General features: G+C 37.2%; 1 protein-coding gene across 8 annotated transcripts in view; it reads left to right on the top strand.

Annotated features, from left to right (window-relative positions):
* Nucleotides 1-25,588, top strand: part of LOC126977056 (maltase A1-like) — a 32,928-nt gene that overhangs the window by 1,197 nt on the left and 6,143 nt on the right. Inside the window, exons 2-11 of one of the 8 annotated variants that reach the window (XM_050825723.1) lie at nt 193-372; nt 524-687; nt 2,101-2,226; nt 2,973-3,093; nt 3,489-3,820; nt 4,586-4,693; nt 5,953-6,201; nt 7,421-7,518; nt 7,598-7,738; nt 8,779-8,907. In XM_050825723.1, coding sequence (XP_050681680.1) covers nt 193-372; nt 524-687; nt 2,101-2,226; nt 2,973-3,093; nt 3,489-3,820; nt 4,586-4,693; nt 5,953-6,201; nt 7,421-7,518; nt 7,598-7,738; nt 8,779-8,857 — 1,598 coding nt within the window. In that variant the 3' untranslated portion in view covers nt 8,858-8,907. Of the gene's footprint in view, nt 1-192; nt 373-523; nt 688-2,100; nt 2,227-2,972; nt 3,094-3,488; nt 3,821-4,585; nt 4,694-5,952; nt 6,202-7,420; nt 7,519-7,597; nt 7,739-8,778; nt 8,908-20,484; nt 20,673-21,759; nt 21,940-22,114; nt 22,279-23,978; nt 24,105-25,332; nt 25,454-25,588 lie in introns of those variants that run through there. The other 7 variants (XM_050825724.1, XM_050825726.1, XM_050825727.1 and 4 more) reach the window with 7 other exon arrangements.

Here is a 25,588-nt window from a genome sequence, read left to right as displayed (position 1 = left end):
TTCTGGAATACGGGAATATTTGAAGTACTTCGTCCTAAAAATAAAAAATATAGAGATTGTTTTTTGGAGCAATATGAAATATGAAAAAAATATATATATTTTTCATATTATTTATTTTTTATTGTAATATATATAATATTATTGTTTACTTATACAACATAACTGATGAGCTGTTATGGTTCAAATTTACAGGAATAAAAGAAAAACTGCCATATTTAAAAAGCACTGGAGTAGATGGAATATGGTTGTCTCCAATTTACTTATCTCCTATGCGTGACTTTGGATATGACATTACTGATTACAAGCAAATTGCCCCTGAATATGGCACCATGAAAGATTTTCAAGAGCTCTTGAAAGAAGCACGAAAATTAGGTAAGAATGATTCCTTCCGCTTGCTTTCAGCATCGACATGCGACCCACACTCTAATGCCACTCCACACTGCGGTACAACTTCAAGCAAATGAATTATTTGATTACAATATTAAGACTATTTCTTAAAAGCAAATCTGACATAAATTTGCAGGCCTACGTGTGATACTAGACTTTGTACCCAACCACACCAGTAACGAGAGCGATTGGTTCATTCGGTCGGCGAGACGAGAACCAGGATACGAAGACTTCTATGTGTGGGCGGACGGCATTGTCGACCCTGAAAGACCAGGGGAGGTGCTACCACCTAGCAACTGGGTAATTATTTGTTATTTGAAAGCTAGTGGTTCCATTTCAATTACAGTTTTCTATCTTTTCACATCAAAATTCACATTTCCAGTTCCAAAAATGACACAGTTCTGACAATGGGATCTATGAGAAAACCATATAAGTCTCAAATTTTCATAAAGTATGTACGCCACAAATGGACAAATAATTCAATATCACTGTACTTCAAGGGCAGTATGAGGAGAGTTTCGTTAGGTACTATGGGATCCATGACAAAGTTACGGAACTCTTTAATTCTTAGGAGCAAATTAACGACGGCCGAATCTTTTTTATGCTATCTGGATATTTGAGTCACCTACCGTAACGTCGTTATGGTCAAGTCATTGTCGTAGTCGAATATGATGATCAATGGAACTCCTTAACGGCTTACAGTAAGGGAGCGATCACATTGCAATGCGCTTACGTTCGTTGCTGCATTGCAACATAACGCAATGTTCTATCTATTTTTGCGCTCTTCGTAAGTCTGTTTTGTAATTTTTCTCGAGGAAGATTTCCTCTGTTGAGATAAGCATATCTCCCTCACTTCGTTTATGTCATGTAGGTAGGCTTGTAACTACATGTTTAGTTATTGGTGAGATGTGCTTGTGTCTCCACGCGCGGCGTGACGAGGCGAGAGCGGGGCTGCGGCGGGAGGACACCGATTCCAAAAATAACTATAATTTTAACTACATTATATTTTTTATTACATTACATTATATTATTTACCAGTGGGAGGCTCCTTTGTACAGGATGCCGGCTAGATTGTGGGTACCACAACGGCGGCGTTTATTTCTGCCGTGAAGCAGTAATGTGTAACCATTACTCTGTTTCGGTCTGAAGGGCGCCGTAGCTAGTGAAATTACTGGCCAAATGAGACATCTTATGTCTCAAGGTACGAGCGCAGTTGTAGCGCCGCTCAGAATTTTCGGGATTTTCAAGAACCCTGAGCGGCACTGCATTTTAATGGGCAGGGCGTATCAATTCCCATCAGCTGAACGTCCGTCTCGTCCCTTATTTTCATAAATAAAAAAGATATTGATTATTATTGTTGTACAAAAATACGCAATTATTTCATTTATTTTTAGTACATATTATAGATATTGTTTTTGGACAGTTTTTTTGAAATCGGTTGTTTTTTTGTTTTTTTCCGAGTTGCTCATTTGGTTTTTATCTGATTTTCCGTACATTCAAATCATCCCCGTATCGTATTAAACAAAGAAATAAAAATAAATTGTCAAATTGGTCCAGGTGCAACTGAGTTTTAGCGCGACAACACTGTAACACATTACCTATATACTAGTGTCTTTTATAATATTAACGTAATAGCTTATCTTAAAAACTTTATTGTACGAAATAAAGCAATAAATACTATATAACATATAATTTTCATATTATTATATTCAGATGAGCCATTTTCGTAAGAGTATGTGGGAGTATCACCCCGGTCGCGGACAGTACTACTTGCATCAGTTCGCTATTGGACAACCAGATCTGAACTACAGGAGTCAACGGGTGCAAGCCGAAATGAAGGTTTGATATTTCTTATTGTCCACCGATAAATCGAGATATATTTTTGTGGTGCACAATCACTTAAAAGCTTCAGCTAAATACATGTTCCATTATTCGCGGACAAATAATGCCTGGTACTGGTACTTTCTTATCAATAAAAATGAACAAAAAAGGTAAGAACGTAGACATACATTAGGCACGACGCAGACACGGGTACGATACTACTACAGGGTTATATTCATACCAAGCTCTGTAGTACCGATCGTTGGGAGATCACAACCGTGGTTCATACATTTGTTAAACTTAGTGGTGGACAGCAAATAACAGACATATGAAACCTAGCTTGTGGCTTGGGTACTAAGGATTCGAACTGTTAAGTTCTAAATAGGAAGTATGACTGCTGCTGGAGCAGCGGCAAATCGCCCTAGCGATGTCTATGCATGTCGTCAAAATAAGCTAATAGCTAATTCAATCAATCAATGCAATCAGGGCACCCACCAGGAACATGTTCTGACAGCTGTTGAAAGCTGCCCTTGACGACTTCAGCCACTGGTCCCTGCCGCTGCTGCACATGGCGAATGACTCCCTGGCCCAAACGGTAGAACAGAAAGCCCAATCTTCTAGGCTCTCTTTTACTCCCAGAAATATACCGTCAAAAATCCTGCTGTATAAGAGCTCTATTACTGAAGTACCTACGGATAAACTTACTATCTCGATGTGTATTAAATCTCAATAATTATTTATTAAAACAATCCACAAATTTTCAGGGGGTGTTGAGGTTTTGGTTAGACCTGGGCGTGTCAGGGTTCAGAGTTGATGTCATCAATTTATTGTATGAAGTAGACCCTAAAAACTACGGTGGTGTGTTTCCAGACGAACCCCTCTCAGGTAGGTTATATTTATATAAAATCTAACAACATATCTTCGATAAGCAGTGCATTGAAGACTTTTATCTACACACTTAGCAAATTTGAGGTAAAAAAGAAAACCACCAACCACCACCACAATAATTATCATATTCAGAAACGAAAAGACTACTGTAACCTACTCATTAAAATTAAATACACACACACACATATACATTTAATTTTTATTTATTATTAATCATGTTTCGTTTGTCATTGTAATTTGTCGAGGAATCACTGACCCAAAAGATATAGTTTTTACTAGTTTTTTTTTTTATTAATTTTATGGCTGTATAGCGTTTGCCGGTTAAGCTGGTACATATTTCTATCAGCAGACAGAACGTTACCTTAAAATGCTAACTTATGAGGATGTTACAGGTAATTCTGATACCGACCCAGACGATCACGATCATTATCATCACATATACACACAAGACTTGGACGAAACCTATGAAGTAGCATACGACTGGAGGGAGGTCTTAAATGAATACACAGAGAAACACGGAGAATACAAAATGATCTTGTCTGAAGCGTACACAAGTGTGCTCAACACAATACGGTTTTACGGGAATGAGAGCAGGGATGGAACTATACCTTTCAATTTTATTTTTCTGGGAGAAATAAATAAGAATTCGACTTCGCGTGATATTAAAACTACAGTTGATAAGTGGATGACTTACATGCCGCATAACAAAGTCGCGAACTGGGTGGTAAGATTGTATCCAAACATTTAACTATTATAACATAGTTTCTCAATTCATCCTACAGTGAAATGCGTGATTTCTTTGCAATTCGACTTATTCACATTTAGACTTAGACTGGGTTGCATCATATTAGCTGTTACACCATTGTATTCCTTAAAGTTAAAAGTGAAATATTAAGTCAATATCGAATATTTATCGTAATTGAATATTTAATTTAAAGTTGATGGTCTGTTACCCGTTTTGCCTCTCTAAAATAATAATTAATTGTTAAAATTTTCTCTCATATTACGGTGACTATCATGTTTTCTATGAAATCATAATATGATCCTTATTTGTAATCTTAAGTGCCTAATACCTCACGCCGACTGATGATACCGCTGCTAATTTATTATCATAGAATATACCACAACGGCGCCTAATTCTGCCGTGAAGCGGTAATGTTTAAGCATTACTGTGTTTGGGTCTGAAGGGCGCCGTAGTTAGTGAAATTACTGGGCAAATGAGACTTAACATCTTATGTCTCAAGGTGACGAGCGCAGTTGTAGTGCCGCTCAGAGTTTTTGTGGTTTTCAAGAATCCTGAGCGGCACTGCATTGTAATGGGCAGGGCGTATCAATTACCATCAGCTAAACCTCCTGCACGTCTCGTTCCTTATTGTCATAAAACAATATTCCAACGTAAATGTTTGTTCTTATCTAGTCTATGATGCCAGAAACTATATTCAGCGCTTACATAATGATAACAGACGATACATTTGTGTCGATATTTCAGAACGGTAATCACGACCAGAGCCGTCTAGCTTCCCGTCAGGGACCCGAGCGAGTCGACGCGATGAACATGCTGGCACTTATGCTACCTGGTGTGGCACTCACCTATCAGGTATGTGCTACAGCATCAAAGTATATATATAATGGTGTTCTCCCACTGTGGGGTTTTCAAGGAACTTTCTTCACGTACAACCAGTGAATATCTTTCGCTGTGTATCCAGCTCGACAAGACATGGTTAGGTACCTCCAAATAAGCGCATACACCTAATTGAAAAGCCATCAACGCTCATGGTATTCCTCTGATGTGCCTTTGATATTGGCAATGTCACACGCATATACGACAATGCGTAGCCACAATTACACCCCAATTAAAACAAACTGCGGCCGGCCATCCTAAAACTTATTGAATGTCTGGTGTACTTGTAACTAAACCCTTAAAAGTAAATGTTGTTCCCTTAACAGAAAAGCACGTTGAGAAATATTTGGGAATACTATTGTACAGTAAACTGACATGGGGCGCCCATATTGAATATGTTAAAAAGAAACTCTCTTCTCTGCTGGGTTCACTTCGTGGCATAGTTCGTACGATACTCCGCAAAGTTAGAATGCTTATCTATAATTCATTAGTTAAATCAAACCTTACATATCTCATTGAAATATTGGGCAGTGCTCAAAAAACCAAGTTAGCTGAAATGCAAACAATACAAAAAAGACTCATAAAAATGTTATTTCATTTCGCTATACTTCTTAAATATACAAACAAACTAACCTCATGAACATAAAACAACTTTACACATATCTGTATACTGATACAAAAAATTCTACATAATTCCATCCATACATCAATCTTACTCACCCAAACTAAACATGCGTCTAAACGCAGCACGAGACGAGCCAGCTACTTGATACTACCTAAGACAAGAACAAATTATGGCAAGCGTATGTTTATTTACGAGGGCGCACAACTTTTTAATACCTAGTCTACCTTCATCTCTCAAAAAGATTAAGTCGTTAAAAACATTTAAACGTGAGTTATCAGACTATATTGTTTCAAAGTTTTTATAAAACACATGTCTGAAATTGTTTGTTATGTGACAGTGACCTGTAAAAGTGTGTAATCATAAATTTTGTGTAGAAGAATAAGTACTATAATGTAAATGTACTGAACATGTAAAGAACGGCGGATAAATTTATGTTCTCATGTAAGTGACAATATTATGTTTTTAATGAGAAATAAATATCTTTAAACCTAACTACTCCGACACTCGCACCCTCCCTTCAAACCGTATAATATGGATATAATTTAATAAGATTATCAATGAGTGGCCCTTGGTGTTTCTGTTAGTTTAATTTTAAATAAATGTTCAACAGGGAGAAGAAATAGGAATGACAGATGGACATGTATCATGGGAGGACACCAAAGACCCTCAAGCCTGCAACACTGACGACCCAATCAACTACTGGAAAAAGTCCAGGGATCCAAACAGAACACCATATCACTGGGACAGCTCAGTGTTCGCTGGGTTTACTTGTGGAGTAGCACCCTGGTTACCTGTGGCTGATAATTACAAAGAAATCAATTTACAAGCGCAGTTGAGAACCCGAAGAAGTCATTTTAATGTAAGTATCTTAGCTGACTGAGTGGTAACATTGTAAACTTAAAGAAAAAGCAGGGGCTTTTTTGCTGGTTTTCTGGTTATCATTAAGGCTAATGGTACAGCGCAATGAATAAACACCTCTCTCTCAGTTCGATATTTGAAATTTACTTTACTGGCTTCTTTTACATCGCAACCCTTTCAAATCAGGACTTTTGCCTGGTGCCTACCCTGAAACCCCTTCAAAAACATATTCTATAGTAAAACAACTTTCATTCGTCAATCTTCAAAAAATTCCTTCTCATTAACTGTAATTACAATATGATCTTCTACATCTATAATAACGTTTAAACACACTTTCTATTTTAAAGCACGCAGGGCTTGGATATTAAAATAGGTTATATGTTGTGATTTAGAGATGACTGATGCTGTTCTAACTCCACATTGTCATCCATGTACATTAAGACTAGAATAAATTTATCCTCCACAAACGTGTCCTCTACTGCCTGTGGATTTTGAATATTATTATAATAATATAATAATAATATTGACACACTTTTTACACAAATTATCTTGCCCCAAGTTAAGCATATATAGCCTGTGTTATGGGTTACAAGACAATGATATATTTAATACAATATACTTACTTTAACATACATAAATTCATATAAACATACATAAGTACATTTAAACATCCATGACTGGGAAACAAACATCCATATTCATCATATAAATGCTTGCACCTACCGGGATTCGAACCCGGGACCTCTAGCTTAGTAGGTAGGATCGCTAACCACTCGGCTATACAGGTCGTCAAATATCATTATTGAGTTGTGATTTATTTTAATGGATTTCATTTATAGTGTTGAGATTGATTAGTATTGCCACAGTTCATGACATTAATTTAAGTATATTCTCTAACTATATATAAATCTGATAACAAAATTTTGCGAACTCGAACCCGCGACCTCTCGCGTTCCGTGCGAGCGCTCTTTCCAACTTAGCCAACTGTTCAGTGACGTACCATTGATAGAATCTTGTATGCGTTGTTCAACTCTCAAGTTGTGGCTTCAACGGTTGGTTCAGCTGGAAAGAACGCTCGCACGGAACGCGAAAGGTCGCGGGTTCCAGTCCCGCATCGTCCATATGATTTTGTTTTCAGTTTTATTTGTCTAATTAATCCCAGAAGTGACTATCACTTTAAAATATAACAAATTGTTTATATTATTCCTTCTATTTTTTAGTTCTACAAAGATGTTGTAGCTGTGAGGAAGACAGCGGCCTGTAAATATGGAGATCTAGGAATATTGGCCTATACAGAAGACATTTTAGTTGTTACGAGGTACACTACAGGCTCACTCTGTCAAAATTATTTTTTTCTGTACTACGTGTTCTTCTTTATTACGTGGAACTATTTACAGGTTACTGCCAAATGCTCGGAGTATCGTCGGTGTGATCAACTTATCAAATAAGCCGCAGTTGGTGGATCTGTCTTCAGTGACATTGTTGCCAAAATATTTGAAAGTTGTGGCTTCTGGTGTCAATTGCACACAAACAAAAGGGTAATTAGATATAAATATTATATTATATTTTTAAGTATATGGTATGAAATCAAAGGTCCAACAGGAGAAATGCCTAAATTTGGTCATTTACCTGTGGAAATCTCCATTGCAGAAGATTTCGCCTAGATGAGTATTTTCTATTATAATATTTGTTTGATAAGAGCAATTATTATTGGAAAACTAGTGGAATTATTGGGCAACAAATCTTAAATCGCAACATGACGAGCGCAATCGACGTGATATTCAATTTTTTTTTGTGGAAGATGAACAAACGAGCGTATGGGTGGGTCACTTGATGTAAAGTGATCACTGCTGCCCACATTCTCCTTCACAAGGGCGGTGCCGGCCTTTACAAAGGACGTTTTTCGAAGGGAAGGGAAGGAAGCGTATTTCGCAGCTTAGTTGTTCGTGGAAGAAAGTTCCAAGAAAGCCACAGTGTTTAGGAACGCCGGACATCCAGAATTTCCAAGAATCCTAAGCGGCACTAAATTGTAGTGGGCAGGGCGAATCAAACTTACCACGATGGTGTACGTTTTATAATTTGTTGCATATTTTAATATTATGTGCTACACTTGTATTTCAATCGTTTGAGATATTACCATATTCATGTGCAACCTCTCCATTTGAACAAACCTTATACTTCTTTTAGTGTATATTTCCAAGGTATTACAGGAGTGTTGCCAACCTTTAACGTAAAACACCGTAGATAGTTTGAAGCTTGTGGCGCGATGATGGAATCCCGTGAAAAATTGGGTTGAAGACACAGTGAATCGACGCGACGTCCACATATATCGCCAATGTATCGAGCCCGTCACAGGGTATCAGATCCCGACAATTCGAGCAGTTCTGCGAGGGCAACGTTAAATGTTATGAGCTAATTGTGAAGTGCATCACAAAAATGTGTATAGAAAGCTGTTTTCATGATTATGAAGTTAATGCGATATATTCATAATAGGGCCTTAAGTTAAGTAAAGAAGGCGCTATTATGGAGCGCCCTAATGAGTGTTAATATTGAGTAATTTTTTTATTATTGTTTTCAGGTTCATCCTATTAAAAAATTACATTACTGTATCCAGTAATTGTGCACTTCTCTTACAAACGGTGAATAAATGCTGCTAGATGTTCATAATAAAAATGTACTTTTATTAAACTGACTTTTATTGTGCGACATATCTCTTATAATAATTCACAAACAATAATTGAACTCAACTAAATGGAACAGTAAATGTGAGACTTATTCACTATATCACGTTGCCCACCTTTTCGGAGGTAGATAGTTCATTGAAAACCCACTGCAGTGGAACATGGCTTGCATGTTGGAGATGATATTCTAATTTGTGGAGTGTAGTGCGAAGGTGGAATTCGGCGGCAGAAATCAGGCTAACAGCTCTTCCGATAGATGCTATAGAAGACACACAATGAAGCCTGAAGCCACGTCTCTGAAGTGATCTAGCCATTCACAGAGCTGGATCCCTGTCAATTTGTACAAATCAATCAGTGGCAAAATTTCACATGGAAACCGTGGGTAAAGCCATAGCCAAAAATGCCAGACATTTAAAGCCTGCACAAAAGCCAAAATCAATCATTTCGAATATAATTATTTTTATATATTTTTGAGACTTCAATAAATAAATACATATAAGTTTTATTGGGATTACATTTAAAAAAGATTGCATTGTACCTAAGTCAAGGCATATACGAGATAACATAATTAACAGCCACTAATTTAATAAAAACAACTTGGAAAATAGCACCGATAACAAATCAGTTCCATCAAACTACACACATCACAAAAGTCTAAGCAACATGCATGATATTACAAATTTACCATTTATATTAATTAATTTCTAAGTCTTTATTCACTCAAAGTGCATAGGCATGTAAACTTTTTTGTTATTTATGACATACTGGCTGGTCGTAAAAAAAAATCGATTATGTTTTGTTTTTTCATAAAATTAAAGGGAATTTGTTTGAATTAAGTGCGTATTTATTGCTACGTTTAGTCTTGATTATATAATTTTACCAATCATTTAAATAAAGTTAGCGACAAAATTGAATTGTTAGATATTCTTTACGTCATGGAGCGACGTCATTTGACGGCAAATGAAATGCAAAGAGCTGTTGTGAGCGGGAAGTAATCAATCTTAGATATCTCGGCATTTAGGCATTCATAGAATTGTTATTTGTCGTCTTTGGCAGTGCTACAATAATACAAGGGAATCCGCTGAACAACTTTCAGGCCGTAAAAGGAGTACAACCACTCGGCAAGACCGGTTCATACAACTGACTGCAAGACTACATAAGTTTGAGGCTACAAAATTCAATTGGTGTGGATGTAAGTCACCAAACTGTGCGAAATCGACTCCATGAGTACGGCCTACGAGCTCGACGCCCAATTAGGTGCCCTTACGGATACATCACGGGAATCGCGCTCGTCGAAATGAATGGTGTAGAGAACGCAGAATCAATGGGATAAAATTATGTTTTCCGATGAGTCGCGATTCGGGTTTAGGCCTGAAACAAGAACCGTCGTGTACCGTCGGCCCGGAAATACTGAAAGTCCTACCATACAGCGGCTCAACAGTTATGGTATGGGCGGGTATTATGAAGAACAGGCGAACTGAGCTCGTTTTTGTAAATGGAAACATGAACGCTGAAAATTACGTTGAGGATATTCTCAGACCTTATGTCCATCCATTTGCACAAACCTTTGGCTCCGATTTTACTTTGATGCCTGACAATGCGCGTTCACATACAGCTCGGCGAACCAGTCAGTCGGCAACGGAGAACGTCCGGGTATTGGCCTGGCCTGCACAATCGCCAGACCTCAACCCCATCGACACGTGTTTTGAAGGACTTGGACGGAGTGACGACAAGCCAATAGCCGAAGGATTTGGTACAATTCCATTGGGAGCGAATACCGCAAGATGACATAAACAGTCTTATAAATTCAATTAATAATCGTTGCCGATAAATTCTTAATAGCAGAGGATACCATACTTTGTATTAAATTATCCTATTCTTTCACAATAAATTCATTTTCCTTAGAAATTTCATTTTGTTAAAAAAATGTTTAGTTGCTTATACGTACCTTAGTTTATGCAGTATATTCTAATATTGCTCATTTCTGTTATTAAAAGAACTTATAAAGACAACAGCTGTTATTTTTACATCATAGGATCCTAAAAATATTATTTTCAAAAATAAAATACAACGTTATAATGTGATATAACCATCCTAAAATTTAAATTAGTACATGTTGCTTAGACTTTTTTGATGTGTGTATTACTGTTAGATATATAATATTGCACTGATTAAAGCAAGTTTGTTAAACCCATCACCAGATTCCATCCTTTCTTTATTTAAAGATAATAAATATTCTTTAATGTGATAAGACCTTTAAATTTGATCATGACTTTATAAAATCTTTTAAATCTGTTTAAATTCCTACAACGAATGATTTTTGGGGCATATCTGTTATACTTGTTATACAGGGTGGCGCAATAGAACGTGCATATTTAAAATATTGATTAAAAAATAAATACAAAAGGTATAGTTAAAATAAAACTGAGGTATTATTAAGAAATAACTGAAGTTTATTTTTTAAAAATAACATCGTCTAAATGATGACCCTCTCTACGACGACACTCCTCTAATCGCAAACGGAAGTTATTGAAAACTTTCTTCAGTAATGCTGGTGTAATTGCTGCCATTTCACCACGGATATTCTCCTTGAGCTGATCGATGTCTTTCGGATTATTGCTGTAGACTTTGTTCTTGAGGTATCCCCACAAAAAAAAGTCAGGAGGCGTCACGTCTGGACTACGTGGGGGCCATGGGATATCACCTCTTTTCGAAATCAGTCTGTCAGGGAAAAATCTGTTTCACAACCGCCATGGAGTCATTTGATGTGTGACAGGTAGCTCCGTCTTGTTGAAACCAAGTCCTAGAATTCACTATTCTTGAATTTTCAAGCTCTGGAGCCAAAAAACCTTCCAACATCGCAACATAGCGTTCGGTATTAACAGTGACGTTTTGCCCCCGCGCATTTTCAAAGAAAAACGGTCCAATTATTCCTCTACCAGAGATTGCTGCCCATACTGTCACTTTAGGACTATGCAGTGGTTTCTGGTGCTTGAGTTTGGGATTCTCACCGTTCCAGTAACGACAATTTTGACGGTTTACGAACCCATTGATATGGAAGTGGGCCTCATCTGAGAAAAGGATATTGTCAAAATTGGAAAATCGATTAAGCATTATTTCATTAGCAAATGCGAGCCTTGCTCCGAAGTCAGACTCTTTCAATTCTTGTGTTAACTGCAGCTTGTAAGGATGCAGTTTAAGTTCCAAGTTTAAAATTCGTTGCAAACTTCGTCTCGATAAGTGTAAGACAGACGATCTCTTGCGAGTAGACATTTGTGGATCTCCTCGTACAGACTGCGTAACTCTCTCAATATTGTCGTCGGTCCTAGATGTTCTTGGACGACCTTTTGCTTGTGGTTTAAACGTTGAACCAGTCTCTTCAAAACGCTGTACCCATATTTTAATTAAATTAGCACTCGGAGGTTCACTAATTTGCCGTAGTCCATATTCAGAACAATATAAACGCCTAGTAACGATGTATGAACGAGAGTTCTCGTAAAATGCGCGCACGCAAAATGCGCGACGCTTACCGTCGAAGTGACTCATAGTGACTAAAACTCCATGAGCCCGCCTACCCAACGATGCAGACTCCCCCCGCCCGCGCCCTTTCTACCCCGCGAAAAAAGATGATGCAATATGCACGTTCTATTGCGCCACCCTGTATCATTGATTGATATTTTTGCACCCGAGTTGTACCATGTACAATTGTATAGACAATTCCTGACCTAATGAAACATAGTTAAGTAGCTCCACTGCTTAAATCGGGCAGTGCCAGTGCCCCTCCTAACTATAGACCAATATCTGTACTTTATGTCAATGGCCCTATCATTTTTGCAATAGTTATTTACCTACTAACGATGGGCATTAAACTACCGATGCTGGTGATGACTTAATACATAGGTAATATCTGGCCTGGAAGCAGTCTAGCCTTTACCCTTGTCAATATAATATCATCATGATACTAAATCAAAACAGAAAAGGCAGTACTATATTAATGAAAACATGAATAGAAAATAAGTAATAATACTCTTCTGTATGGCACGTGATTCATTCATTGTTAAAAGCTCAGTACTTAGTTGTGTTAGTGCTTGAGACACCAACACACCACTGGTTTTGAGCAACCCATGATGACATTTGGAGTAGACAGTTGCTTCCTACTATAATTAATCCAAATGCAAAATATTTAAATATATATATAATATATATATTTAAATATTTTGTATAATTATATATTTTATATAAATATACCTTTGGGCACTTTGTGGCTCCAACGTGCCGTATAGGTAGTAATTTGTTGATCCATTTTCACTTGTTGATCCGGTTGTCTTTTGTTGATCCAATGCCAGCTGAAGATAAATATGTGGCTCCAAAGTGTCACAGTGAGTAATAATAATAATTAAGGGATTTTTATACAAATCTACCTTTTTGGCGTATAAGCAGCTGTTGATCCAATTCAAATGGGCCAATCAGGGCGCAGCATTTGCCAAGGGCTTTCTCATTGGCACGTTTGGGCTACTACATATATTACTGGCTACAGTAACATAATAATGTCTCGCATTACAAATTCTCCTTAAAATAATAGAGAATCTTGCCTTAAGAAAAGAAAAACTCACAAGAAATCAGTCTGGAGTAACATGACTCAAGATCAAACCTCAATACTTGTTATTTTTTGGACGCGACTCTTTCCTTTTGTAACAACGTTACTGAGTGAGTGAAGAGATAGTACACAAAGGTGCAACAGCCACATCTGAGTGGAGCGAGTGAACTAAAAGATGATGTTCGAGTGAGGAGGTAGTGAACCAGCAAAATATGTATGACGCATTGACTACAATGGAGTGCAGGAAGTGGTATATGAGGCAGCGATCGACTAGAGTGGGGTGCAGCGAGCAAATTACCAGTGGAAGACGCATCGTTTACAGAAAATGCCATGAGAAAAGAACCAGAGGATGGTGACGCAATAACCACAGAATGGAGCGATTGGTAAACTAAGGGACAAAATAAGACTACAGCTAAGTGCAAAAGTGCAAACTGGTTCATCGCTCACTCCACTCCGCTTCAGCTGTTGCGTTGTCATGTAGGTACTGCTTTTTCACTTGCTCCACTTCGTTGTAGCTGTTGCTTTGTCATTCAGTTGTTCTTCAGTCACAACACTTTGCTGTTGTCGCTGCATCGTCCTCCATTGGTTTACTTGTATCTCCTCTCCACTTACTGTTGGATTGTCATTCTCTAAACGACTTAATACACTGAATAACAATGCAACAGCTACAGAAGATGAAAGTAAATGATGAATCAGTAGACGACGACGCAGCGGTTACAGTGGAGTGCAGCAAATAGTGAATCAGCGGATGACGACGCAGTGGTTACAGTGGAGTGCAGCAAAAAGTCAAACAGCGGACGACGATGTAGCGGTTACAGTGGAGTGCAGCAAATAGTGAATCAGCGGATGACGACGCAGTGGTTACAGTGGAGTGCCGCAAAAAGTCAAACAGCGGACGACGACGTAGCGGTTACAGTGGAGTACAGCAAATAGTGAATCAGCTGATGACGACGCAGTGGTTACAGTGGAGTGCAGCAAAAAGTCAAACAGCGGACGACGACGTAGCGGTTACAGTGGAGTGCAGCAAATAGTGAATCAGCGGATGACTACGCAGTGGTTACAGTGGAGTGCAGAAAAAGTCAAACAGCGGATGAGGACGTAGCGGTTACAGTGGAGTGCACCAAATAGTGAATCAGCGGATGACGACGCAGTGGTTACAGTAGAGTGCAGCAAAAAGTCAAACAGCGGACGACGACGTAGCGGTTACAGTGGAGTGCAGCAAATAGTGAATCAGCTGATGACGACGCAGTGGTTACAGTGGAGTGCAGCAAAAAGTCAAACAGCGGACGACGACGTAGCGGTTACAGTGGAGTGCAGCAAATAGTGAATCAGCGGATGACGACGCAGCGGTTACAGCGGAATGCAGCAAATAGTGAATCGGAAGACGACGACACATCGGTTACAATGAATCAAGAACCAACAATTACAAAGGAGTGAAATAATGAACAGCATACGACGACGACGCAGTAGGTGCGACTAAATAAGCAGTCGCTCCACTCATCTGTAGGCATGAAAGTGCTTGTGTTTATTTTGTTGATTTCAAATAAAATCTTTATGTTGATCAAAAGAGATTTTATTTTCGTTTTCGAAAAATAATAAAGTAATTATTATAGTGTTGATGTTTACAATAGAAAAAAGACAATGGTAACTCGCAAAGAGTCATTCATAATCATCTCATAAATGTAAATAGGTGCTAGAGGAAAGGGGCTTTTCATAATATCTAATCATCCTTAAAACAGTAAAACTTCAGCTATTTCACTGTTATTTATCCATCATTTTCATTAAAAAATAATGAAACAGCTTTTAATTTTGCACGATTATTGGTGCAGTGGTATTAATTATAAGAAAATTTATTTATCTATTTCAAGAAGGAAACGGTTACATCGGAAAACATTGTTACTCAAAATATAACACTTAAATTAATAAACAATTGTTCTTCGTATATTATAACACAATATTAAATTCAATGCAGTCTTATGCGTTTTTTTTTGTCTGAGTTTTAACAAAAATATAGAAATATTTTTTAAAGAGAACAAATCCCGGAATTAAATGTCCGTGCCTACATATGCCCTACGACTTAGAATAATAACGCTTAGAACGTGAGTAGGCCCAAGCGAAATGAAGCAGTTTGAATGTGGTCTTTTACGACCACATACGTTTCCCGCCGCGTCAGTGTCATTCTATCAACCTCCAGGACAATCTGTGCACGAAATTTAATTGAAAAATGACTTACTGTGCAGTGAAAGGGTGTCAAAGCGTCTTAAGATAAGATAATCATATTTCACACCTATATACTATTTCACAACTTTTAATTTAAGCGCAGCACGTTCGTCAAACAGCAAATATTTTGTAAATAAAACAAACGCCATTAAAATATATGTTGCCAGCTATGAAAGTACTATCTACCCCGAGTTCCTTCGCTGGGAAAGCTTTTTGTGTTTATTGGTAGATATTGATAAGAGGCTATGATGTACGACGCCACATGATGTTTACTACATTCAAAGTAAAATAATTGCCATCTTGGATTTCAAAAATGATCCCAAATTCGTTCTCTGCACCCTCGAGAACCTCGGATATGATAACCATATTGTTGAAATCATAATTTTTCACGGCGGCCATTTGGATTACAAAAATGTTCCCAAATTTGTTCTCTGCACCCTTGAGAACCTCGGATACGATACCCATATTGTTGAAATCATAATTTTTCACGGCGGCCATCTTGGATTTAAAAAATTATCTCAAATTCGTTGTCTGCACCCTAGAAAACCTTTGATATAGCTGGGAACGGCGCCTCTATCGTCTCGCTTTTTCGTTTCATCAACTTACAAAAAACAATGATTCTAAAGAACTTCTTTAATTTCAATTTCGTTTCTATTGAAGCCAATCGAGGCCGAGGCCTAATGGGTGCGTGGTGCGGTGTACGGTGCTCCCCCGTGCCTCCACCGTTACAACCGAGGCGGATCTTACAATGTATGGAGCATTGCGAATATAAAATATTCAGAGTAATTATAATAAATTCATAATTGATCGACACTTAGGTACCTATTCGGATCAAACAAGTATTACTGGAAGTACGAGTATATAAATGGATCAACACAAGTAATTGATTTTTGAAATATATTCAGAGCCAAGAAATCTTCGTGAATTTAAAAAATTTTGCCGTTACGGATCCACAACTGCATGAAATTGTTGAAAAAATATTTGTCGAGTATAGGTGCTATCGACGAATACATTTGACAACATCGCATAATAGAATGCTACGTTGCCATTTCGCCCGCGAAATACGCAACTGGATTCAAGTTATTCGCTGCAAAAGGCGGAGTCAACAATGTAAGGGGTCGTGGCTGGATCAACTAAGTGTGCAAAGAGGTGTTTATATATATACAGGGTGTCCCGTAATCAGTGGACCAACGGGATACCCGTGATAGGGGTGGTCATCATCTATCGAAAACACCAAATTTTACTGTTCTAGGGCCAGTAGTTCAAAAGATATGATTTTTTAAGCATTATTTTGAAAATTCTACCCTTATCAACACAAAAGTTGAAAAAAAATATTTTTTATTTTTATTTTGCCCTGTTTCTTAACTTAAGGTGGCTGAGGAAACATGTGTCTTCACAATTAAATCCATTTTTGTGAATAAATATTGCCAAATTAAAAATTAAAAACCAAAACATGCGCAAATATCAAATAACTAAATTTGCAACGTGATGTTTGAAGCAAGCTAGTGCAAAAAAAATGTATGACAGCCTTGCGGACCATTATTTAAAAAACATCTGCAGTTCATACTGATTCCAAAAAGGTATAATTAATCATTATTGTGAAACAATAAAAGACAATAATTATTTTAAATCAACATTAGATAGCAATTTCTTGGCGGAATTTACAATAAAACAAAAGTAAATAGTTAGAATTTTTTTATTTATTTCTTATAATAAATGTTCGAAATGTCTTCCTCTTACTCTAAGGCATAGCCGGCATCTTCTTATAAAATTTCTTTTTAAACTTTTTAACGCCCTTTCATTATTTTTGACTTTTTCACTCACCACATTCAGTTTTTGTCTTAGCTGTCTTTCGTTATCGTTAACGGTTTCATATACGGATTCTTTAAAATATCCCCATAAAAAATAATCCAATGGATTAAGATCAGGTGATCGAGCTGGCCATGGGATTGTACCTCCTCGTCCAATCCACCTACTTGGGTAAGACTCGTTTAAATATTCCCTCACTTGTCTGCAATAATGAGCGGGTGCGCCATCATGCTGTAACCACATCCTCTCACATACCTCCTGTGGTACATTTGCTAATAAATTACTTAAGTCATTTCTTAAAAATTGCAAGTACCGAGCACCATTAAGCCTCGGTGGGAGCTCAAATGGACCAATAAGTTTACCATCTAAGATTCCAGCCCACAAATTGACTCCAAACTGGTGCTGGAATCTATCTTCTCGTACAATACGTGGATTCACAACAGCCCATTCATGTAAATTATGAATGTTAAACACTCCAACTCTTTTAAAACACGATTCATCGCTCCATAATATTGAATTGAAAAATAGTGGATCTTGTCGGCATCGGCGAAGCATCTCTGCACAAAAATCTATCCTCCGTTGATAATCAGCAGGTAATAGTGCCTGCACTCGTTGAATATGATAAGGGTATAAACTGTTTCTTTTTAAAATGCGATGTACTGTTGTTTTTGCTATACCAGTACGTCTTGAAATACGACGAACACTCGTAGAAGGTTCTTCTGTCACTTCGGCCAGTATTTGAAGTTCATCGACTCTTCTAGGTCTTCCCACGTTGTTTGCAGCTCCGGGAATTCTGCCTTCTAAATACGCGTTATTTACACGGAGAAAAATTCGATGATCCGGATAGCGGTCGCGATTAGGATAGCGCTCACGATACGTACGGGCTGCTTGCCGAGCGTTTGCATTACACAGACCGTAAATAAAATACATCTCAGCATATTCACGAGGAGTATAGGTATTAGGCATTTTATAAAATCCGGGCAAACAGTATCCAAATCACAAAGACAAACAAGGTCCAATTCAAGCGTCAGTCACCAAAAAAAAGAGTCGTAATGGTAGCGAAGTAAAAAACACGTGTGCAGCTACGAGCTATGAGCAAGTCTCTGATGAAACTAAGAATAATTTGAAAAATTAGGGTGTGGGGATCATAGGCGTCGGCCAATAGGACCCCGTAAACGAAAAAGGTACCTGAGCGAGAAAGAGATAGCATATTGTGTTATCTCTCTCTCGATAACAAAATAATTCTCAGAATAGATAGCGCTTAAATGTTTCTCGCAATTGGAGTCTAAAATTGGTTATTAAGTTATTTTTTTTGTAAAATGTAATATTGTTATACCTTTTTGGAATCAGTATGAACTGCAGATGTTTTTTAAATAATGGTCCGCAAGGCTGTCATACATTTTTTTTGCACTAGCTTGCTTCAAACATCACGTTGCAAATTTAGTTATTTGATATTTGCGCATGTTTTGGTTTTTAATTTTTAATTTGGCAATATTTATTCACAAAAATGGATTTAATTGTGAAGACACATGTTTCCTCAGCCACCTTAAGTTAAGAAACAGGGCAAAATAAAAATAAAAAATATTTTTTTTCAACTTTTGTGTTGATAAGGGTAGAATTTTCAAAATAATGCTTAAAAAATCATATCTTTTGAACTACTGGCCCTAGAACAGTAAAATTTGGTGTTTTCGAGAGATGATGACCACCCCTATCACGGGTATCCCGTTGGTCCACTGATTACGGGACACCCTGTATATAAAGGTCCTCGACAATTCGAACAGCTCTGCGTTGCAAAAGGTTAAATGGTTCGAGCTGATACTGGCATGCCCCAGACCAGAGACGACAGCAATACTCCAATATATGACCGGACCTGCACTTTGTAGAGCACTATAATATGGCTATATGAGCTAAAAAAGCCGGCCCTTGAAGTATTGTCGTCCTCTATTTATAACGCCCAGCTTCTTCGAAGACAGTTTGGCTTTGCTTTCCAGATGATTTCGAGACCCAATATTCCGATACTAGGCGAGACAAGGGAAGTGCTCTCGATGGGTTCCGGTCCTCGACACTGACCTATGCAAAACATAGCAGCACTAGACCGCTACTTCACGCCGGTATTCTGTAGGTCTTCTTTGATGATATGCGAAAGAGTCCTAGAGAAAACTTTATTTATCGCGCTATTACTTTTTGTTTCGTTATAGGAATTGGTTGAATTCTGGTTTTACTAGAATTAACAGCCTTATTAATACTAAATGCACGCGGCCGCCCAGATCTCTAATGGTGTTCGACAGAGGATGTGTTTGTATATATTTATCAATAATACGATATACGACTGCTTTCGAAGTCTTCAAAATGACCGACGGCTCCTCACCCACTTTGTGTAAACCAATCACTTCATATTATGTGTTCTTTAACACACCATTGCAGTATTGTGATTTAATATTAAACTCAAAAAAATGTGAAATGGCGGGGAAAGATGTTTTTAACATAAAATCGTTCCTTTGCATGCAAAAACGTCAAAATTTTGGATTTTTTTAGTTGCTACAATATTTATGTGTGGTCTAGTTTATAATATGTTATACTTACACAGTTTGGTTCTGTTTAAACTTACCACAATACCTTAAGAATAAAAAAATGTTACGCCAAGTGAGGACTGTAAAATATTGTGCTTGGTAGTGCACTGGATTCGGGGGGAATGTTTGCTATATTTCTAGTAACTTACTTACAAAATAGTGGTAAATATTTAATAAATAATGGCCGAATGGGGAAGTTTGATCTATTGGTTGGATGGAACCCCAAAAATAATCAAATTGTTTCATATGCCTGTAAGTACTCCGCTATAGATACCTAGACAATATCTTCCTTACTTAACTACTTATAAGCAATCACTACAACAAAGCCAATTCACCTTGAATTGATATCGCACACTCCATCCTATAAAAGGTAGTAAGTGCCCATTAACTATTATTGTACTCGTTGTTCACACTTGTGGAGCAGCGGTGGTGAAGACAGTAGGTACCATGAAATTGATATTAGTGCTAACAGTTACAATAAAGTTAGCAATAGTGTCCGCGACGGATACAGAATGGTGGAAGACTGCGCTCATATATCAGATATACCCGAGGTCGTTCAAGGATAGCGATGGAGATGGAATAGGAGATTTGACCGGTGAGTACGAATATGAGAGTTTCAATGTATTTTTCAAAACTATAGTTCCAGGCTAATGTGTTCATGACAATCTCCTAGACCTCATCTTTGGGTAATATATTCCTGTATATTAAAATACAAATAAAAGAGCCGTCAAATTCAAGTCTGACATGTGATCATGATGATGTATGATACTTGAATTTGATGATTCAACAGAACAATGTAATGAGAATATGACTGCTTTAATAGTGCTTTCGTTCACAAACTTGTATAATTAACATACGATTTTTTCAATTATCTTAAAGATCTGTGAGAATAAAAAAATATAAGGCTCACATGACCGTATTTTTATAAGCTTGATTTTTACATCTTCAACGATCTGCAGACAGTAGTGTTAATTGATGTCACTTTTTCAACAGTCAAATAAATACTACCACGCGTTTCTGATAAAGAGGTCGGTGAAAAACAAACAATTATGTGTATATGCGTTAAGTTGTGTATCGGAGACAATTACGAATTAAGGAGTTCCTTCAAAATGCCCTTACAACTGTGGACCCCTAAACATAATTTACATTATATGCCAGTAGATTTCTGTCAAAAAAAATAAGGAGTTACGGAGTTCATAAGATCTATTATCTAGAGCGGGATAGAGCGGGATTTCTGACGAGATTATATAATAATCGTAAAAATTGTATATTGAAAACGGTAAAACATTACCACCGAAACATACCAAAATTTTTTCTTATATAATAATGTTATTTTTAATATTTTTAATTTTCCATTTGTAATTTATACTTTTTAATTCTAATTTATATAAAATTTCTTTTACTAATTAATGTTATTTAATTAAGTAATGTTGTATACCTTTTTTAATGCAAAATTGGCTATGGATGATATAATCTGTCCGAAATAAAATATTTTTATTTATTTTTTTTATTTTATTTTATTAAATTAAAAATTTAAAAAGAATATATTGACTATATCGTATGTTAATGAATTAATTAATTAATCATCTCAACTCAACGTTAATGTATCTTACATTTATTTAACTAAAGAAAATGTATCTTAGTTGTTATACTAATGTAAAAAAATAAATGTAAATTTACAGGAATAAAAGAAAATCTGCCATATTTAAAAAGCACTGGAGTAGATGGAATATGGTTGTCTCCAATATTCTTGTCCCCTATGCGCGACTTTGGATATGACATTACTGATTACAGGCAAATTGCCCCTGAATATGGCACCATGAAAGATTTTCAAGAGCTCTTGAAAGAAGCACGAAAATTAGGTAATAGTGATTCCTTCCGCTTGCTTTCAGTATCGACATTCGACCCAAACTCTAACGCCAAGTGAATTTCCGGCGTTAATTAACTCCAAAATGTGGTAAATCTTCAAGCAAATGAATATATATGATTATAACATTAAGACTATTTCTAAAACGCAGAACTGACATATATTTGCAGGCCTACGTGTGATACTAGACTTTGTGCCTAACCACACCAGTAACGAGAGCGACTGGTTCATTCGGTCGGCGAGACGAGAACCAGGATACGAAGACTTCTATGTGTGGGCGGACGGCATTGTCGACCCTGAAAGACCAGGGGAGGTGCTACCACCTAGCAACTGGGTAATTCCTTAAAGAATTATATTATAAAAGAAGTGGAACAAAAAAGTAGATAAATGTAAAAATTATCTTTTGGCATAAAAGTGAAAGATTACATCACTGATGATAGATTACCTCAACAGTTTTTTTTACAATAAGTATTCTGAAAATGAACCATATTGCAAGTCGCCTTTTAGCAATACTTTTGACATATAATTTTTCTAAACTTAAGTTTTCTGTATAAACATCTCTTCATCCTGCACACCTAAAATGACCTTTACTGACTACGGATTCTTCGAATCTCTATCCTCTCAAATAATCCTTCAACCATAGAAATACATAGAAGTCACTGGGAGCTAGGTCGGGTGAATATGAAGGAAGTTCAATTATGTCGAAGCCAGTATCTCGAATTGCAGTGTCAGAAGCATCATGTTGATGGAACTCACGAATTTCGTTGCTCAGTTATAAGGGGTTAAGGTATGAAATTCCGATTTGTATTGAAAAATTGAAATTCGTTTCTTTTTTAATTTAACATATTTATTTCATAAAAATTATTAGCATTATTATCTTTACATTCCTGCCATCTAATAGGAAGGTCGCCTTTGCGATAGAACTGTGGCTATCTAGATTCAACAAACTTTGTGAAAGCATTTTGTACTGCCTGAGGAGAAAACTTTTTATCACGTAGAAAATTGTCCAATTCACGAAAAAAATGGTAGTCCGTTGGGGCAAGTGAATAACACCATGCTTAGACCACCAAACAGTTACCATTACCTTTTTATTGGTAAGGTTTGCTTTAGGACACTATTGCAGCGTTTGACCTTGGGTCAGCCATTGCATTTTTCGCTTACGGTTATCGTAAACAATCCACTTTTCATCATGTGTCACAATTCGATCCAATATTCCTTCATTTCTGTATCGATTCAACAAGGCAACACAATTTTCAACACGCGTTTCTTTCTGCAGATAAATCAAATGTCTCAACACCCATTTTTAATTTGCTTTTTAATTGATTTGACGCAAATAAGTCAATATTGTTGGTAAGGTATCGTTAAACGGCTTCACCATCTCTTTCAATTCATTGTTATTCACCTGTGTGAATGGTCTTCTACGTGGTTCGTTCTCCAATTCCATCACGAAAGTGTTTACCTAAACCAAAATCGCGCGGTGCGTTCATTAGCAATCCCCTCTACAAACGCAACATTGATATTGCAAGCTGTTTCTGCCGCGTTAGTTCCGCGTCGGAACTCGTATTCAAAAATCGCTCGAATTTTCGAAGTATCCATCGTTCTTGTCTCGCTGAATAAAAAAAACTACTGAAGGTCGATAATCGAATGTTGCACATTGTTTTAAAGAAGAACTACCAAGAACTATGTACTACAAGAATAGGTACTATGTGAAAAAAGTTTCACTTAAAAATTTGAAACCATTAAGGTCTCTATGTCAATTCGAAGTAGGTACCTAGGATCTACAACCCCTACTATTTATTTGTTCTGCAGATAAGGCCAGTAGCAGTAGCTCCATGGTACATAGAGACTTCTATTTCTAAAAAACAAAAGATATCCAAATTTTTTCTTTTTAAAAAATAATAAGAATTTTTTAAAACTGATAAATAGTCTAGCTTTACCAGCCAGTAACTATCTAAGTACTTGTTCCAAAGAGTTTGTATCTCATTCTCACTATTTAGTGAATACTTAATATGATTATGTTAATATTATATTCAGGTGAGCCATTTTCGTAGGAGTATGTGGGAGTATCATCCCGGGCGCGGCCAGTATTACTTGCATCAGTTCGCTATTGGACAACCAGATCTGAACTACAGGAATCAACGGGTGCAAGCCGAAATGAAGGTTTGATATTTCCGACATATGTAACTATACGTAATAGTTTCAGTCAAATCCTACACGTATCTACTTTTGTAGAAATAAATTCAAACAAGGAAATGCTCAGACATGAAAAATATAAAAAATACGATTGATGTATCGACCGAGGTGAATTAAGTGATATCCGCCGCCCGAACTCTCTTGCCAAGGTGATTGAAGAGATCAGTCTCTTTCAAACTGTCAGCAGTTTTGTCACAAAACCCTTCATTTATGGAAAAAGGACTAAATGCGCCTCCGTGTAAATATTTAAGGTTATGTGTAGGTATGTCTGCCAAGGCAGAGGAATAACATGAGTGGCTGTCTGGTCTTGCATCTATAGGAATTTCGACGATTTGTTGTGTGATGTAGATTTATACGGTGCGTTGTTTCGCCAGTGTTGTATCGTCGTTGTAAGGAACACCGCAGAAGGAACTGTTTCAAAATATGGCTGAAAAGAAAATTCCTGTACCGGTCTGTTGAAAAAAAATCTGATGGTGGTGTACCATAACCACCATTGTTGGATTTGTGGCGTGTAGTAAGTTGGGCGGAAAAGTCAGGTGTTGACGTATAACTGCGGTAAACTTTTCGTGAAAGATACATAGATGTCGCTTGGTATCAAGGTAGTGAGTGGTATATAACTCAATTTAAAGCTGAACCTATACGAATTATTAATTAACATTCTAACACCAGATAAATATCCAAAAACCTGCACTTTGGAAACAGAAACATATGAATTTAACACCACGGACGAGTAAAAAAAGGACTCCGTGTTACCTTACATAACAGTGAGGCACCAAAACAAGCCGGTAAACGTGTTAATACATAGCCCCACGCACTTAAAGCCGATCGGCCACCATTATGAGATTTGCCATCGTCTGTGACAGATCAGTATGCGTCGCAATAAAATATTTTAAAAATGTGTGCGTTGTGAAAAAGTGTAAAAACAAAACTATAAAAGTATTTGTGGCCATATATGATCATTTAAGGTAGAAAAAAATGTGTAACTGGTATACCCTTTAACCGCACACACACTAGCATAAAGGTGCTTCACTTGCTAATATCACGGCGCGGAGTCCTTCTTTTTTTACTCGTCCGTGTTTAACACGAGAATGTTTGCAAGCCTTGAACAACCTTTTCATTTCTAATCCATCAAATTAACTCGCAGCATTTAATTTATTTAGTACTTATTTATTGTCATCACCCCAAACATTTTCAGGAGGTATTGAGATTCTGGTTAGATCTGGGCGTGTCAGGGTTCAGAGTTGATGCCATCAATAAATTGTATGAAGTAGACCCTAACGACTACGGTGGTGTTTACCCAGACGAACCCCTATCAGGTAGGTTACGTCATTTCTATTAAATCAACAAAATCCATAATATACTTCAAGCCGGCCCACATTCTAGCGCTCTACAAAGCGCAGGTCCGGCCATACATATGGAGTATTGCTCTCACCTCTGGTCTAGCGCAACCC

Source organism: Leptidea sinapis, chromosome 43, assembly GCF_905404315.1.
Source record: "Leptidea sinapis chromosome 43, ilLepSina1.1, whole genome shotgun sequence".
NCBI lineage: Eukaryota > Metazoa > Arthropoda > Insecta > Lepidoptera > Pieridae > Leptidea > Leptidea sinapis.
This window is presented reverse-complemented; position numbering and strand designations above follow the sequence as displayed.